The sequence below is a fragment of the Bactrocera latifrons genome, unplaced genomic scaffold (genome assembly GCF_001853355.1).
Source record: "Bactrocera latifrons isolate USDA-ARS-PBARC rearing strain unplaced genomic scaffold, ASM185335v1 scaffold_242, whole genome shotgun sequence".
NCBI lineage: Eukaryota > Metazoa > Arthropoda > Insecta > Diptera > Tephritidae > Bactrocera > Bactrocera latifrons.
Genome location: NW_017535986.1, coordinates 131 through 14,423, shown reverse-complemented (window position 1 = coordinate 14,423; position 14,293 = coordinate 131). Strand labels below are relative to the sequence as shown.

The 14,293-nt window shown below is 38.7% G+C and overlaps 4 protein-coding genes across 6 annotated transcripts; 3 read left to right on the top strand and 1 right to left on the bottom strand.

Annotated features, from left to right (window-relative positions):
• Positions 1-293: 293 nt before the first annotated feature.
• LOC108969160 (zinc finger protein 567) lies at positions 294-2,370 on the top strand. The gene is made up of 2 exons (XM_018933718.1): positions 294-1,269; positions 1,347-2,370. Exons 1-2 carry the CDS (start codon positions 864-866, stop codon positions 2,219-2,221), a joined length of 1,281 nt encoding a protein of 426 aa, XP_018789263.1. The 5' UTR covers positions 294-863; the 3' UTR covers positions 2,222-2,370.
• A 3,510-nt stretch (positions 2,371-5,880) lies between these two features.
• LOC108969162 (chymotrypsinogen A-like) lies at positions 5,881-8,585 on the bottom strand. The gene is made up of 6 exons (XM_018933722.1): positions 8,469-8,585; positions 8,291-8,397; positions 7,901-8,211; positions 6,540-6,730; positions 6,323-6,433; positions 5,881-6,246 (listed from the first exon to the last, which is right to left on the bottom strand). The coding sequence occupies exons 1-6, from the start codon at positions 8,539-8,541 to the stop codon at positions 5,918-5,920; spliced, it is 1,122 nt and encodes a 373-aa protein (XP_018789267.1). The 5' UTR covers positions 8,542-8,585; the 3' UTR covers positions 5,881-5,917.
• An 854-nt stretch (positions 8,586-9,439) lies between these two features.
• LOC108969161 (probable phenylalanine--tRNA ligase, mitochondrial) lies at positions 9,440-11,193 on the top strand. 2 transcript variants are annotated; one of them, XM_018933719.1, is made up of 3 exons: positions 9,440-9,564; positions 9,619-10,900; positions 10,973-11,193. In XM_018933719.1, the coding sequence occupies exons 1-3, from the start codon at positions 9,554-9,556 to the stop codon at positions 11,138-11,140; spliced, it is 1,461 nt and encodes a 486-aa protein (XP_018789264.1). In that variant the 5' UTR covers positions 9,440-9,553; the 3' UTR covers positions 11,141-11,193. The 2 variants fall into 2 exon arrangements, with proteins under 2 accessions (XP_018789264.1, XP_018789265.1); XM_018933720.1 differs by having other exon boundaries at positions 9,441-9,551.
• Positions 11,194-11,382: 189 nt separating this feature from the next.
• LOC108969158 (GPI mannosyltransferase 2-like) lies at positions 11,383-13,906 on the top strand. 2 transcript variants are annotated; one of them, XM_018933717.1, is made up of 3 exons: positions 11,383-11,545; positions 11,683-13,296; positions 13,394-13,906. In XM_018933717.1, the coding sequence occupies exon 2, from the start codon at positions 11,832-11,834 to the stop codon at positions 13,212-13,214; it is 1,383 nt and encodes a 460-aa protein (XP_018789262.1). In that variant the 5' UTR covers positions 11,383-11,545; positions 11,683-11,831; the 3' UTR covers positions 13,215-13,296; positions 13,394-13,906. The 2 variants fall into 2 exon arrangements, with proteins under 2 accessions (XP_018789262.1, XP_018789261.1); XM_018933716.1 differs by having other exon boundaries at positions 11,680-13,296.
• The last annotated feature ends 387 nt before the right edge of the window (positions 13,907-14,293 follow it).

Sequence of the window (14,293 nt, the reverse complement as noted above, 5' to 3'; positions counted from 1 at the left end):
ACAAGAAGCAATCTAGATGCGCCAATGTATATATAAACAGATTTGCACTATCAGCTAAAAGTCAGCTAATTAASGACGTAAAGTAGAATGAGAGGAAAATTCCCTATGAAAGCAGAGCGTTGCGTTGAGYTCGATTAGCTACCAAGTAAAACACTTTTTATACAAAATAGCAATAAAATTGAAAGAGTTGCATATCAATTCAAAACAAAATATATGTATATATTTGTTTTAAAATTTTTATTTATATACACACAAATTACAAAAATAACAATAGTTGCCAGATAAACCTCTCAATGCACACGAGAGTTTATCAACAAACGAAACACAATCTATGCTGCGTATCTCGTCCGCTTATCAGTCGTAAACGAATCTTGCGCGCCGAACTCTGGAATCGTTGCTYATCGCATGGCATTGCCGATTTTTCGCAGCATCAGCAGCTGAGCTAGCGGTCAAGGGCTATCAAGCGCAAACATTTGCTAAACATTCTGAATGCAAGCGAGCTGTAACGACAATAATAACAATACAAATAACAATAACAATAGCAAGTGGGGAACGTTGTCATCCACGTTTGTGTTATCACTATGCGGTGACCTTAGATTATGCTGGCACTTTCGATGTTCGAGTGCCGGCTACGCTGGTCAATCGCTTTCATTTGGCATTGTAGTAGCGACCGCGACGTTGAGAGTTACGGCTAGAATGCCTTGACGCACTAGTCAAGACTGGTTTCGAGCAACTCGTGAATAACAAATGAAACTAAAATCGGAGTTACGTGCAAAAAAACAAACAAAACAAAAAAAAAAATAGTGTAAGACTAGTGTTTTGTTAGAGTCCCCACACAACTGAAATATATAGTAAATGCGACGATGAGTTTTCAAATATGCCGTTGTTGTTTGCGTGAGAATCCTGCGGCTACATATGGTATTTTCGATAAAATAAGCTTCAGTGATTGTGTGAGTAACGGTAATTACAGCGTAGACGGTAGCGTAAGTTTGCGTGCCGCCTTATTGAGCTGTGCGCCGAATCTGCATGTCGAGCACGATGACGGACTGCCGGACGTCATATGTGACCATTGYTTGGTACGTTTACGTGACGCAATGGAGTTCCGACGGCGTTGTGAGGAGAGCGAACGTGAACTGCTGCGCCGTTATGCGGATACGGAACGCGCCATAGAAGAGGCGCTGCAATTTATCAACATAATGGATACWAAGGGTCAACAAGGCGTCGCAGATTTGGGTTGTGTGACTGGTCTGCATTTAACTGGCGACTTGGGTAAGCCAAATTTGATACTTAAAATGAAATGAACATACCTAAGCCTGATAGAAAGTGAAATACCACTCGTTTTTTAGGTCCAAATGAGCTCGCCATGTTGGATGATCTCTTGCAATTGGAAGAGCATAACATCGCACCGCTGCCAGTGAGTGYACAGCGTAGAGCGGCGGTRGARCAGCCGCCACCGCTAAAGGGGCTCATGCATAAAGCAGKGAAGGATATGCGTTTACTCAACGATACGACAACAATGGATSTTAAAAAACAAATGCCTGTCTGCAACCTTGAGCCGGATATAAATGAAGAAGCACCGGTTAGTCCGCAACATACCGACAGCTCAGCCTCGCATACGGACAGCTCACAGGAATGTACGCCGAAGTCATTGCATCCCTGTCCCGAGTGTGAAAAGAAATTCACACGCAAATTTCAGCTCAAACTACACATGATCTCCGTGCACAAGTTGGGCGATGGACTGCAGTACGTATGCAAAGAATGCTGCAAAACCTTCGCTTCACGTCAYAGCCTTAGCTATCATCAACGTTCGGTACATTCGGACGAGCGGCCATTTGCATGCACGCACTGCGATCGTCGCTTCGTTTTGCGCACACAACTCTCATCACATCTACGCATACACACTGGTGAAGCCAAGCCGCGCATCTTCGACTGTCCGGTGTGTGACAAACGTTGGCCCACCAAATCGGTCTTGCGCACGCACATGCGCTCTCATGTCGTTACACAAGAGCGTCCCTTTAAGTGTGATCAATGCGAGAAGGCGTTCTTTACGCGCGGTCATTTGAGCTCTCACCTATTGGTGCATAGCGGTGAAAAGCCATTTTCGTGTCCCACTTGCGGCAAGTCCTATCAGTGTGTGGGGAATTTGAACAATCATATGGCGCGACAGCATGACTACGAACGCAGCTTGGCACGGAGCCGCAGTACAACTGTCGAGATCTAGGATAGGTTAACATTTCATTATACTCATATAGACATTATTATTGATATTGTCACACTTCGAATTAATCGGTTTTTGTACTTACCACATTTTATATACTGTTTGAGAATTGTTTGTTTTGAAGTATTAAATGTAGTGTTTTTTATTACCAATTTACCTTCTCTTCTTCTTTATTGGCGTAAACACCATTTACGCGATTATAGCCGAGTTAACAACAATGCGCCAGTCGTTTCTTCTTTTCRTACGTGRCGCCAATTGAATATTCCAAGCGAAGCCAAGTCCCTCTCCACCTGGTCCTTCCCACGGAGTGGAGATCTTCCTCTGCTTCCCCTGGCGTGTACTGCGTCGAATACTTTCAGAGCTGGAGTGTTTTCGTCCATTCGGACAATACGACCTATCCAACGTAGCCGCTGTCTCTTAATTCGTTGGACTATGTCAATGTCATCGTATAACTCATACAGCTCATCGTTCCATCGAATGCGATATCCGCCGTGGCCAACGCTCAAAGGTACATAAATCTTTCGCAAAAATTTTCTCTCGAATACTCGCAACGTCGACTCATCTGTGGTTGTCATCGTCCAAGCCTCAGCGCCATATAGCAGGACGGGCATTATGAGTGACTTATATCGCTTGGTTTTGTTCGTCGATAGAGGACTTTACTTCTCAATTGCCTACTCAGTCCGAAGTGGCAGATACTTATTTACAGGGTTTGTCCGGAAAGTAATAGAACCGATTTTCCACTGTCGCGACTGTACTTTGGAGTGTGCGTGCACCGACTGGATTTGGTAGAAGACGTTCTTAGCTAACGAAAGAGTGGCTGGCCAGTTGTTTCCGAGCATCTGCAGAGTCAGGACAAACATTTTCGCGCGACGTGTTTCTGTGCGTGTTGCAAGCTGACAATGCAGCGTYCGTTAGAGCAGAGATACGCGATTAAATTCATTTTGAAACTCGTTAAATCTGCGACAGAGAGGTTGATCATACTTACCGAAATGTTGCTTTAGCAAGAATTGGTGTATTTCGGTGGCAACCGGCCCTTTTGGAGGGCCGGGAAGTGGTCGCTGATGAAGACCGGAAGAATGAGAAAATCCAAAGTGAAAACAATTCTCACTGTCTTTTTTGACATTAAAGGCATWGTCCACAATGGATTTTTTTCCTCCTGGACAAACCGTCAAAGCCAAGTTTTACGTGGAAGTCCTCAAGAGACTCAAACAAAGGATCAATTGGGTCCGACAAGACATCGCAGCTGATTGAAAGTTGCACCATGACAACGCCTTGGCTCACAATGCACYACCTAAACAAKGCCGGTATCYTAACGCTTCCGCAGCCGCCCKACAGCTCAGATGCGGCCCCCGGACTTWTTGTTGCCTTTCCTGTAAATKCCGATGATCCTTTCATCCACGGCTCTCAAGGCYATCCCGGAGAATGCCTTCCGAGTCGCCTTCAATGCTTKAAAATCGCGYTGGCARCACTGCATCGWCGCAAAAGGAGACTATTTTCAAAGTTTTYAAAGAATTGTAACGATTGGTTCAATAMATTTTTTTAAATAGACTCGGTCCTATCACTTTCCCGRCATCTCATCAAATTATGTTTCAAGATTGGTACAACATTTTTTGTGTTCGTCTGAAATTTTATCTCCGCATATTGGATAAATGCCAAATTTCTTAAGATGCGAAAAGTTTGTCCGKCGATTTATGCYWTGAAAAAAGCTGAACAACGGGTTTGCTGAAATTCTATGTTCCCGATTGAAGCTTAGCTACGGAATTCTTGAAAAWATTGCAGAAGTGTTTTGTGGAATCTACTTTATAATGGACTTTGGTTACGTTAGGTTAGACTGGTAGGCCAATGAGCCACGCATAGACCAGTTTTGGTCCGTTGCGATAACGTTCAGTTACTCGTTCAGATGCACTCCATGAGAAGTAGTCTTCCTTTGGATGCCTGTGCTTGGCGCGAATTTAGCTATATGGCTTCACTGTCGATACCTTTTACAGTGTATCATAGGGACCCCAGTTGCTTACAGCGTAGACTTGCTTATGCGGGATAAATGCACAAAAGATGTTCCACTGTTGCCTTGATCTAGACATTTCCTGCATTMTTCTCGATCTGTCAACCCCATTCTGMGGSTGTGTGTTGCCMCCAGACAGTGACCTACAGTCTCTTCTATCGGSTGCTAATAGGATTACATTAACAATTGCTAAGACCTCAGCTTGAAATATACTGCAGCGAAAATATTTAATGAAACCCTCAGTTAAGTACGATAACATCGAAAGCGTTAAAGGAACAGTGCTTGGAAATCGTTGTGTTGGTATCAGAAAAATGGCAGAGGGGGGTCTCAATATCACTTAGATCGATTCAACTCATTTTGTCTGATGTTTTAGCAAAGAAACGAACCCTATCATTTAGTAAAGGACACTGACCCAGGCCTATAACAAGTGTATTGGCTTAGGAGCCTATTTTGAAGACGATAAAAAACTTGTAATAAAATACCGGAAATTGTAGTTCATTCCGATGAAATTTATTCAGATGATATATTATACATTTCATTACTTCGATATTTGTTAATCTTGGTCTTACAATGAACTCATAATGACAAAACTGTATCTGAGTCCGAACGAATACGATCTCATACAAAGTAACGCATTATGAAATCGGAGGATAATCTCGTCCATTCCCCATATAAGCTACAAAAATCGCAATAAACCAGTAAAGAAGGCATTAAATTGTATACCTGTCCGTCAAAATATGAGAGCTGCTTCTACTTTATTGGCGCAAACACCACTTCCGCGGTTATAACAGAGTAGCCGCTGCCTCTTAATTCGCTGAACTATGTCGATGTCGTCATATACTATATTACGTACAGAGCGTCGTTCCTTCGACAATGGTATACGCCATTGCCAATGCGCAAAAGAACCAGAAATCTGCCGCAGAACCTTTCTTCTTSGTAAACTCGTAACGCCGACTCATCAGATGTTGTCATCGGCCACGCCTTTGCACCATATAGCAGAACGTGTTTGGTCTTTTGGTCTCATCTCATCTAACACCCTCCTCAGTTTGGTCCGACMCCGTGGAAACAGCACGTTTCTTGGGCCTCCCGTTCGATGACCTCGACGACAACACAAATGACCTTTACCACCCTAACGGGGACGACTAGATAACCGTTAAAACAAAAACAACAACGGGTTTGGTCTTTGTACGTCGGTGATGTCAACAGTTGTTTACTCTTGTAGAAGATTGTACTYTCTCCATTTAGCTCTGCAGCATGACATGTTTTCTCCATWCAATAGATTGAAGAAGTCGCATGAGAGAAAGTCACTTTAAATTTGATGTTTAGGAAGCTTATCCTGTGATAGTTAGCGCAGATTGTATGGTCTACAAAGAAGCAGATGCATGCTTCTTATAACTTTTTCGCCGCCGTATTTGAAAAGCTTGGCCAGTACTCCATCGGCCACCACCGCGGGCGAAATTGATTCCATATAATTTACAAACCTTTTGCATCTGAAGTTATTTCCTTAAACGCGAACTTAGCTCTTTCTTACTTGTGTTGGTACAAAGTTCCGTCAGTACCTGAAAATGTGTCCCTGCCTTGAAACATGAAACTGCGAGAGTATTAAATGTGCGGTTACAACAATATACCCCTACATTACTTGTACTTAAATAAAATCTAATTTGGGTATCTTAATCAAATACTTTATTATAGCGACATCATTTTAAAATAGTATTCGTTATCCATGGCATGGAATCGGTGATATTTTCGTATGCATATGGTATTGAAGATAACTTGCCACATACTTTACCACCTAAGGATACCAAACCAACTTGCGTATAATGTATTCGCTTGAACCTGCCCTTCATGTACTTGGTTTTCCAAAATATTGGGCTACCAGAATCGCCCTGACAAGAAACCGTCTGGTTTGTATCAGACTTAACACAGAGCTTGGATTGATCTATATCATATAATGAGTGCAAATTTTGGCAAATATCCAAAGCTTCGAGTTTGAGATAACCTTTCTGAAGAACATCAGACCCGCGCACTATACATATATGTGTGAAGAAAGGAGAACATTAATATTTTATATAAAAATATTTGCGCAGACTTTTACAACTTACCATCATTACTTTCGGTTAGTCCCCAACCGGCTAATACTAAATTATCCGTTGGCAACATAGCGTAATCACTTGGTGATGTTGGCAAACAAATGGGTTTGATATATTGGTTAACTTAAGGAAGAAATTATATTAAAATGTTTAATATTAATGAGCAATAATCAGGATTAATTAAATCAATATACAATTTCATAAATGAGTAATAAAACCGCATATCTACCTTGAAAGTCGATAGCTTTATGAAGTTTTATCAAAGCAACATCTTTGTGCTTGTTCACCGTGTTGTAGTCGGGATGTATAAATGGTTTCTGCATTGGATCTATACGAAATTGTACAAATGTTTGACAATAACCGTTGGCTAAGCAATCTTCGTCGGTCATCAGGTCATGTTCGCCCAGGCGCACAAATTGTCTGCAAAAATATATCATAAAAACCCGATGAATATAATTTGCACGTGAAGTCTGCTTATTGCTTATATGGATATTGCTAGCGGGTAAGCCAAATAGAGCTACTTTTTTCAATAGATTTTTTTTGACATATCACAATTGAGTTGTGTTAAGCTGTCATGTTATTTTTGTTCAATATTGTTTAGCATTTCATCATGGAAAGACTTACGCCTGAACAACGTTTACAAACTGTACAACTTTATGACGAAAATTCACGTTCTATAAAGAATGTGTTTTGCGCGTTTAGCTCAACTTATGGTCAACATACTCAGCTTACTGAGCGTGCTATTCGCAACACCATCACCCATCTTGAGACTCAGGCTTCATTATTGGATAATATTCCACCGAGTAGGCCATGTCTCGGACGAAGTGAAGTAGATATAGCAGCCATAGCACAGAGTGTACACGACGAAAAGACCGTGGCGAGTCGATTCGACGCCGTTAGCAGCAGCTCGTCAGTTTTTCCATAAGAATCAACGGCTTGGTGTGATTTGTGACCCGGTGAAATCATCGGTCCATATTTCTTCCAAAAYGATGCTGGTGAAAACGTAACCGTCAATGGCGAACGTCAATTGCACCATGATAACCGACTATTTGATGTCTGAAATTGAAGCTCCTGACCTCGGCGACATTTGATTTCAACAAGACGGTGCCACTTCCCACACATCGCATCAATCGATGGGTTTATTGAGAGACCATTTCGGGAAGCAGATATTTTCACGTTTTGAACCGGTCGATTGGCCACCGAGATCCTTTTTTCAGTGGGGTTATACAAAGTCTAAAGTCTATGCGAACAATTCCGCTTCGATGCAGGCCTTGGAGCAAAACATCACGTGTGTTATATGCCAGTTAGCAATCGAAATTATTAAAGGAGTCATCGGAAATTTGACGCAATGGTTGAATCGTTTGAGACATAGCCGCGGAACACATTTGAAAGAGATAATCTTCAAAAACTAAATGGCTAGGACTAATCAAAATTCTTCATCAAATGTGTAGTTTCTGTGTTTTTTCTTTAAAAAAAAAAAAAGTGGATAATCTCAAAATGGATCACCCTTTATTATTCCGTCGTTTATTTTTCCTCACTCCTTTCGAAAGCTTCATTAATTTTGTTCTACGCACACTGTTGAATACTTACAAATCACTCGAAATGCAGTGAGCCGCTGTCAAAACAAAGAGTTCTGTTATTACGGAACCGCCACACATTGTATCGTTCTCAGAATTGAGCAGTAATGCTATCCACGGAAATTCACCTAGCGCAGCATCTATGCCATGAGCAACGCGAGTATTGTCCATATTCCCACAATTGTGTTGATTGAGTAAAGCGAGACCACGAGGATTTATGGCTTCCTGTTCCAGTATTGTGGCCGGTGTTGTAGATGTGGTAGTTCTTCTAGTGGTTCTTAGCGAGCGATATGTTGGTCTGAAACAGCATACGACATCACCACGCTAAACAAATATATCAAAGTTATTTATAAATTGCCAAAGAAAAAAAAAAAAAAAGCCAAAATGCAATGAATATCCTTACAAGTCCAGAGTTTGCGCAATCTGCGTTAAACTTGTCCATTGACTGTGCACAGTCTTCAGAGAAAGAACATTTTCCGATGCGGTTATTTGCTTTGCAAAAGTAAGCGTCTTGAAAATGTTTTTAAAAATAAATTAAAAATAATATTTTTTTTTTTATTGCTCGCGTTTATTCAACTCACCAGCATTGTGAAAATTATAACAACAACAAAATAAGAGAATTACAGCCAATGAACGTAGGTTAAGGCCCGCCATTATAACAACCGCGCAAGTTGATTACTCTTCGAAAACTGCTTGGAGTTTTGCAAATACAGAGTTTTATATAAATATGGTACTCAAGCTTTGGTCTGAGTACGTTCAGTTCTCAGTAGAGATAAGCCGTATTTATAAATTATTTAAAGCTCTCATTGGATAGACATTCCAATGATAAGCCAGTATTTCCCGGAATTTGTCAATATAAATATATATTTTTTCAATATTATTCTCCATAGAAGTGGTTTATAAATAAAATTCAGTGATTCTTTAGTTGAGTTGTTGGTTATTTCAACCATTTTCAGATATAGATACGGAAAGAAGTAGGAGAACTTGAATCAAGGTTGCGAAATAATTGGTTTGTTCGATTCGGCAAGCCCGCAAAATCAAGCCAACAATTTGGAAGTATTTCATGCATGGAAAATTCTCTCATTTGAAAATAATCATGTGGGAAGAGTCTTAGAAATGAGACACTCGCCTTGTGAAATAATCAGTAAATTAGAGTAAAATTAGTAAAATCTCATGTAATGATCAAACCCTGTTTTGCAGCGGTAAGTAAAATGAGCGCGCAAATCTTTGTAATGTTGAGATGGTAAAATATTTGCTAGAAAATTTATGCACGAATTACCACTATACAAGTATTGTTGTAACAAAGATACGGACTTGCTTCTGCTCAGCAAAGTATACCCGTCAACAAACACAATACACATTATGACGTCAAGTCAACCGTACAGAGGAAATTATATTTTCACTATAAAGTAAATAAGCCACTTTAAAACATAACAAACAGAGAAAACCCTATTTGCTCTGATATAAATATCATAAAATTTATATTTGATTTAAATAAGTTGCTTATGTTAATATTTTTTTTTTTGTTTTTAATGATTTAATCATTTGAAATTCCTTAATACCGGAACAAAACAAGCAATTTCCCGTTACTTCCAGTTGTAAAGGAATTCCTCGAAAATTCCTCTATTTTGACAAATCGCCAGAATAAGCAATCAGCTGTTCATGTATGTCAAACAGGTGATGTAACTAAAAAAAACCAAAACAATTTCTGTATTATTTATAACATTACAGTAAACTTAAACGCGTTCATTTAAAATTCAACATGTTAATTATACGCCAATGGCGTCAATTAAATGGAGCAACTCCATCAACGTCCAGGAATTGGTTATATCTACAAACCGGTCAACAATATACAGGAGCAAATCAATGCAGACAAAACCGGCAAATGGCTACTAGTGTCGGTGCGGCAGATGCTAAGACCAGTTTAGAAATCGATGGAAAAATTTATCCAACAGACGATTGGACAAATGTCACGCCAAAAATATTATCCTATTTGGGTGTAAAGAAACATTTGCAACGCAACCATCCGCTTTCAATTATACGTCAACGCATTATTAATTATTTCTACGCCTGCTACAGAAACTCACGCGGCAATCCATTATTTTCGGTTTATGATCAATTAAGTCCTATTGTGACAGTGGAGCAAAACTTTGATAATTTACTATTTCCCGCCGATCATGTAAGTCGTAACAAGTCAGATTGCTATTACATTAACCAAAATCAATTATTGCGTGCTCACACCACCGCACATCAAGCAGAGCTAATTGCTTGCGGTCTAGATAATTTTCTGGTAACTGGTGAAGTGTACCGACGTGATGAAATTGACAGTACCCATTATCCTGTGTTCCACCAATTAGATGCAGTGCGATTGGTTACGAAGGACACACTTTTCGGTCGTAATCTAGATTTGGAAATATTTGAAAAGGATTGGCAATTCAAGGTAAAGGATGCTCCAAAGCCTGAAACATCTTCAAAATGTTTAGATCAAATGAAACAAATGTGCCATACACTTGAAGCAGTGAAATTGATGGAACACGAAATGAAGGATGTACTGGTGGGCCTAGCACGGGATTTGTTTGGTGCGCATTTGGAATATCGCTGGGTAGACACATATTTTCCATTTACACAACCTTCCTGGGAGTTGGAAGTGCTTTATAATGGTAAATGGCTAGAGGTGCTTGGATGTGGTATTATGCGTCACGAGATTCTTCAAAGATCAGGCGCTCACAATAATATAGGCTATGCTTTTGGTTTGGGCTTAGAGCGTTTGGCTATGGTGCTCTTCGATATCCCTGATATAAGGCTGTTCTGGTCAAATGATAGTGGATTTCTTAAACAATTTAATGAAGACAATTTGCATAAATTACCTAAATACAAACCCATCTCTCAGTACCCGCAATGCAGCAATGATCTTTCATTCTGGTTGCCTTTGGGTGTAGATGTGGATGCTGGTTTTGCTTGTAATGATTTTTACGATCTTGTGCGTTCAGTGGGCGGTGATGTGGTGGAACAAGTGAGTTTTAGAAAAACGTTTATTTTTTCAATCTTTTATAGATTATCATGTTAAATATTTTTCATCTTACAGATTAGCTTGGTAGATCGCTTTAAGAATCGTAAAACAAACAAATCTAGTGTATGCTTCCGTATAGTCTACAGGCATATGGAGCGCACCTTGACGCAAGCAGAGGTCAATGAGATACACAAAAGCATAGCTGATGCTTGTGTGGAAACCTTTAAAGCAGAAATTCGATGAAATACAAATGCTTTTATAAATAAACTATTTAATATTATTTGAAAACAAACTTACTTTTCGTTTGTTAATTATAGATCGGAATACCAGATATATAATTTATAAATAATTATTAATTAGTTTTGTTAGAAATGTTAATAGCAAGCGTATAAACTTAAATAATGCATTTAATTTTTTTTTTTTTCAATGTTATATTTTGCTTCTCAATTTATGTATCGATAAGGTGGCATCGCTAAGTTGACATAAATGGGAATCAAACGTCATTTGGGTAGAACCGGCTGAGCTTTTGTTGTGGCACGTTAAGTAAAGAGATTGCGATAATAAATAATTAATATTACATTGTAAGAAGTTTAAGTAACGATTTGGTTCTAAACAATCGGTTTTCCACAGTATTGTTCTTTCACAAAGGTAAGTGCACCTTTCTGGCAGTTGTTAGGGCGAAAAGGTATTACATTTTTGTTCATGACATATCACCTGACAATCTGACCGGCATTTAGACTTTTTAATCTTATTTAAATATTACATATTGTTTACATATTCAGCAGATATAACTAAATTTGGGCCGCAGTGCATCGAAACAGCCATAACCTAAATGAACAACAACGTAGTGCTACCACGAAGTATTAACGTCATCAATATTAACTTATCGCATCTTAATCGTTGATTCATTATTGCCTTAGTTACCTCATAAAAAATGACTGAGAAAATAACGAAATTAGCGCTAGCTAGTCGTGTGATTATATTGGTGTTGCAGCTACTTGTAAACCACCTGATGCCTGATCACAAATCGGATGTATTTCGATCACCGATTGTACAACAAACTCAACAACATATAGGAACACTCGAAAACGACGAATTTAACTCCCATAATGCCACCGAAAATTCTTGGCTTGATCACACAGTACAATTTTGCCTTGGCGGCCTACGTCACTGGGATGGCGAATATTTTTTACACATTGCAGAATATTCTTATTCCTACGAGAATACACTCGCTTTCTATCCATTATTTCCGTTAGTGGTACGTGCGGGCGCAAATGCTTTATATGCACTCAATATGGGCGTGTCATTGCGCAGCTGGTGTTTGGTAGTGGCCGTTTTGGTTAATGTATTTTGCTTCTGCAAAGCGGCTAATGCACTTTATGCACTCACACAACGTATTTTTAAGGATCCCAATAAAAGTTGGAATGCGGCGTTACTGTTTTGCTTCAATCCAGCATCGATATTTTTCACTGCCGCCTACTCGGAAGCGCTTTTTTGTTGGTTATCGCTACACTTGATGTTGGAATGCGTTTCCGAGTTTCGATTTGCGCGTACCACAGTAACACTGGCACTCTCTATTGTGAGCCGTTCAAATGGTCTACTCAATGCGGGCTATCCCATATATTTTATGCTGCGGCACACCATACTCAAGTCATATCGTCGCTGTTTTGCTGCTGTTAAGTTAACACTTTGTCTGATTGGTGCACTAACGCCGCTTACATTCTTCTACTTTTACGCATTCAAACAGTACTGTGTACCACAACATACAGTAGCGCATTCAGAAGCTGTGCTGAACTATGCGCGAGAGAAAAATTACATATTAGCTGGTCATCGAATGCCGCAAAATTCACCGTGGTGTGATAATACTTTTCCATTTCCGTATTCATACATACAATCACACTATTGGAATGTCGGTTTTCTACGTTACTACGAGTTCAAGCAGTTACCGAATTTCATGTTAGCTTTGCCTGTGCTCGCGTTCTTGCTGTATCATTGCTTTACGTACTTTAGACATTTCATGCGTATCCTATTGCCGCATTATCCTATCATGCAGCTATTAAAAGAATATAAATCGTTGCCTTTTGTACTGCATGCATTGGTACTTACACTGTTTTGTACTTTTTTTGTACATATACAAATATCAACAAGGCTATTGTGCTCGGCTACGCCATGTCTTTATTGGTTTGCTGCCGATCAGCTACCCAAGACATTTGATCTAATCAAATTACGGTCAAAAGCTGGATCTATATTAGTATGGTTTACAAGTTACTATTTAATTGGCACAGCGCTCTTTTGCAACAATCTACCGTGGACGTAAGGTAATGTGGAAAATTTGGACTTTTATAATAAACATACAACAAACCTTTGCGTATAGGTGTGTGCATGACAGTGAGAGCATTGTAAGTGGAAAATATAGTTTTGATAAAAGCTAACAATAATGCTTGCTGTATTTTTATTATTATTCTTATTATTATGATTATTATTTTTTTTTTGCAGACTAAATTAATGCAAAGCTTAAAATTACACCATCTTCATCACATCATCGGCACTAGAAAAGCAACTAGCTGTACGTGCATAGCTGCGCTCATTAACCAAAAAATAATTAAAATAATATTAAATATCAATCAAATTGACTAACTTATTTAGCGCTTATTTTTTAGTTTATTTTTTTTTTTTTAATTAATTTATTATGTTTTGAAAGACTAAAGACATTGTACATGTGCGGCCTTATGATAAGGAAGTGAAATTAAGAGTATATAAAAAGTATAATTGTAACAGACTGCGTACTAGTGTACATAAATGCTGAAGTTATTGTGAGCAAAAACTTTTAACATTTATATTAATTAGAAAAAATATTTATTTAAAATATGTAAAGCGCATAAAAAAAAGTTTTCTAAGCAAGAATTTGTATAGTTATGATAAACATACATATGTATATTCTTATTGAATTTGCCTGTCCATTTTAAATTTTTAATATTTTCAATAACATCGCTCTAATAACATTAGCTGATATTATGACTTTCAAAGGAAAATTGGAAAGATTTTAATATTGTACATTTTTAAAATGAATAAAGTGTATTTAAAATACCCGAACATAACCTAGTTTATTTCGTAAAGCTCTTTCTTTTTTTTCTAAACTAATGGAGTTAAGGGCTATCTCAAATAGTTTTTTGTTACAACCTTATAAAAGGTAACCGCTCAATGTGTTTAATCAGCTCATCTTCCAGCAGTGATTTCTTAGAATTCAGTGGGATTTTTTTTTTTGATCTTATCAAACTCGAATTTTAGCAGGTCAAAAGCGACCAAAATTTTGAGTGAAGTCCCTGTGCGAGTTCCGGTTTAAAATAGAGGGACAAGAAGCACGCAAACAAGAAAAAAATCCTAAATCTTTTCAAT

What these genes read in the sequence shown, in the direction of transcription:
- LOC108969161 (XM_018933719.1), top strand. An exon ending in GCGGTGATGTGGTGGAACAA is followed by an intron (nt 10,901 to 10,972) that starts GTGAGTTTTAGA and finishes TTCATCTTACAG; the next exon opens with ATTAGCTTGGTAGATCGCTT.
- LOC108969158 (XM_018933717.1), top strand. Translation starts at nt 11,832, where the DNA reads ATGACTGAGAAAATAACGAAATTAGCGCTAGCTAGTCGTGTGATTATA.
- LOC108969162 (XM_018933722.1), bottom strand. Translation starts at nt 8,541, where the DNA reads ATGGCGGGCCTTAACCTACGTTCATTGGCTGTAATTCTCTTATTTTGT. An exon ending in CACTGCATTTCGAGTGATTT is followed by an intron (nt 6,731 to 7,900) that starts GTAAGTATTCAA and finishes ATATTTTTGCAG; the next exon opens with ACAATTTGTGCGCCTGGGCG. An exon ending in ACTAACCGAAAGTAATGATG is followed by an intron (nt 6,247 to 6,322) that starts GTAAGTTGTAAA and finishes ATATATGTATAG; the next exon opens with TGCGCGGGTCTGATGTTCTT.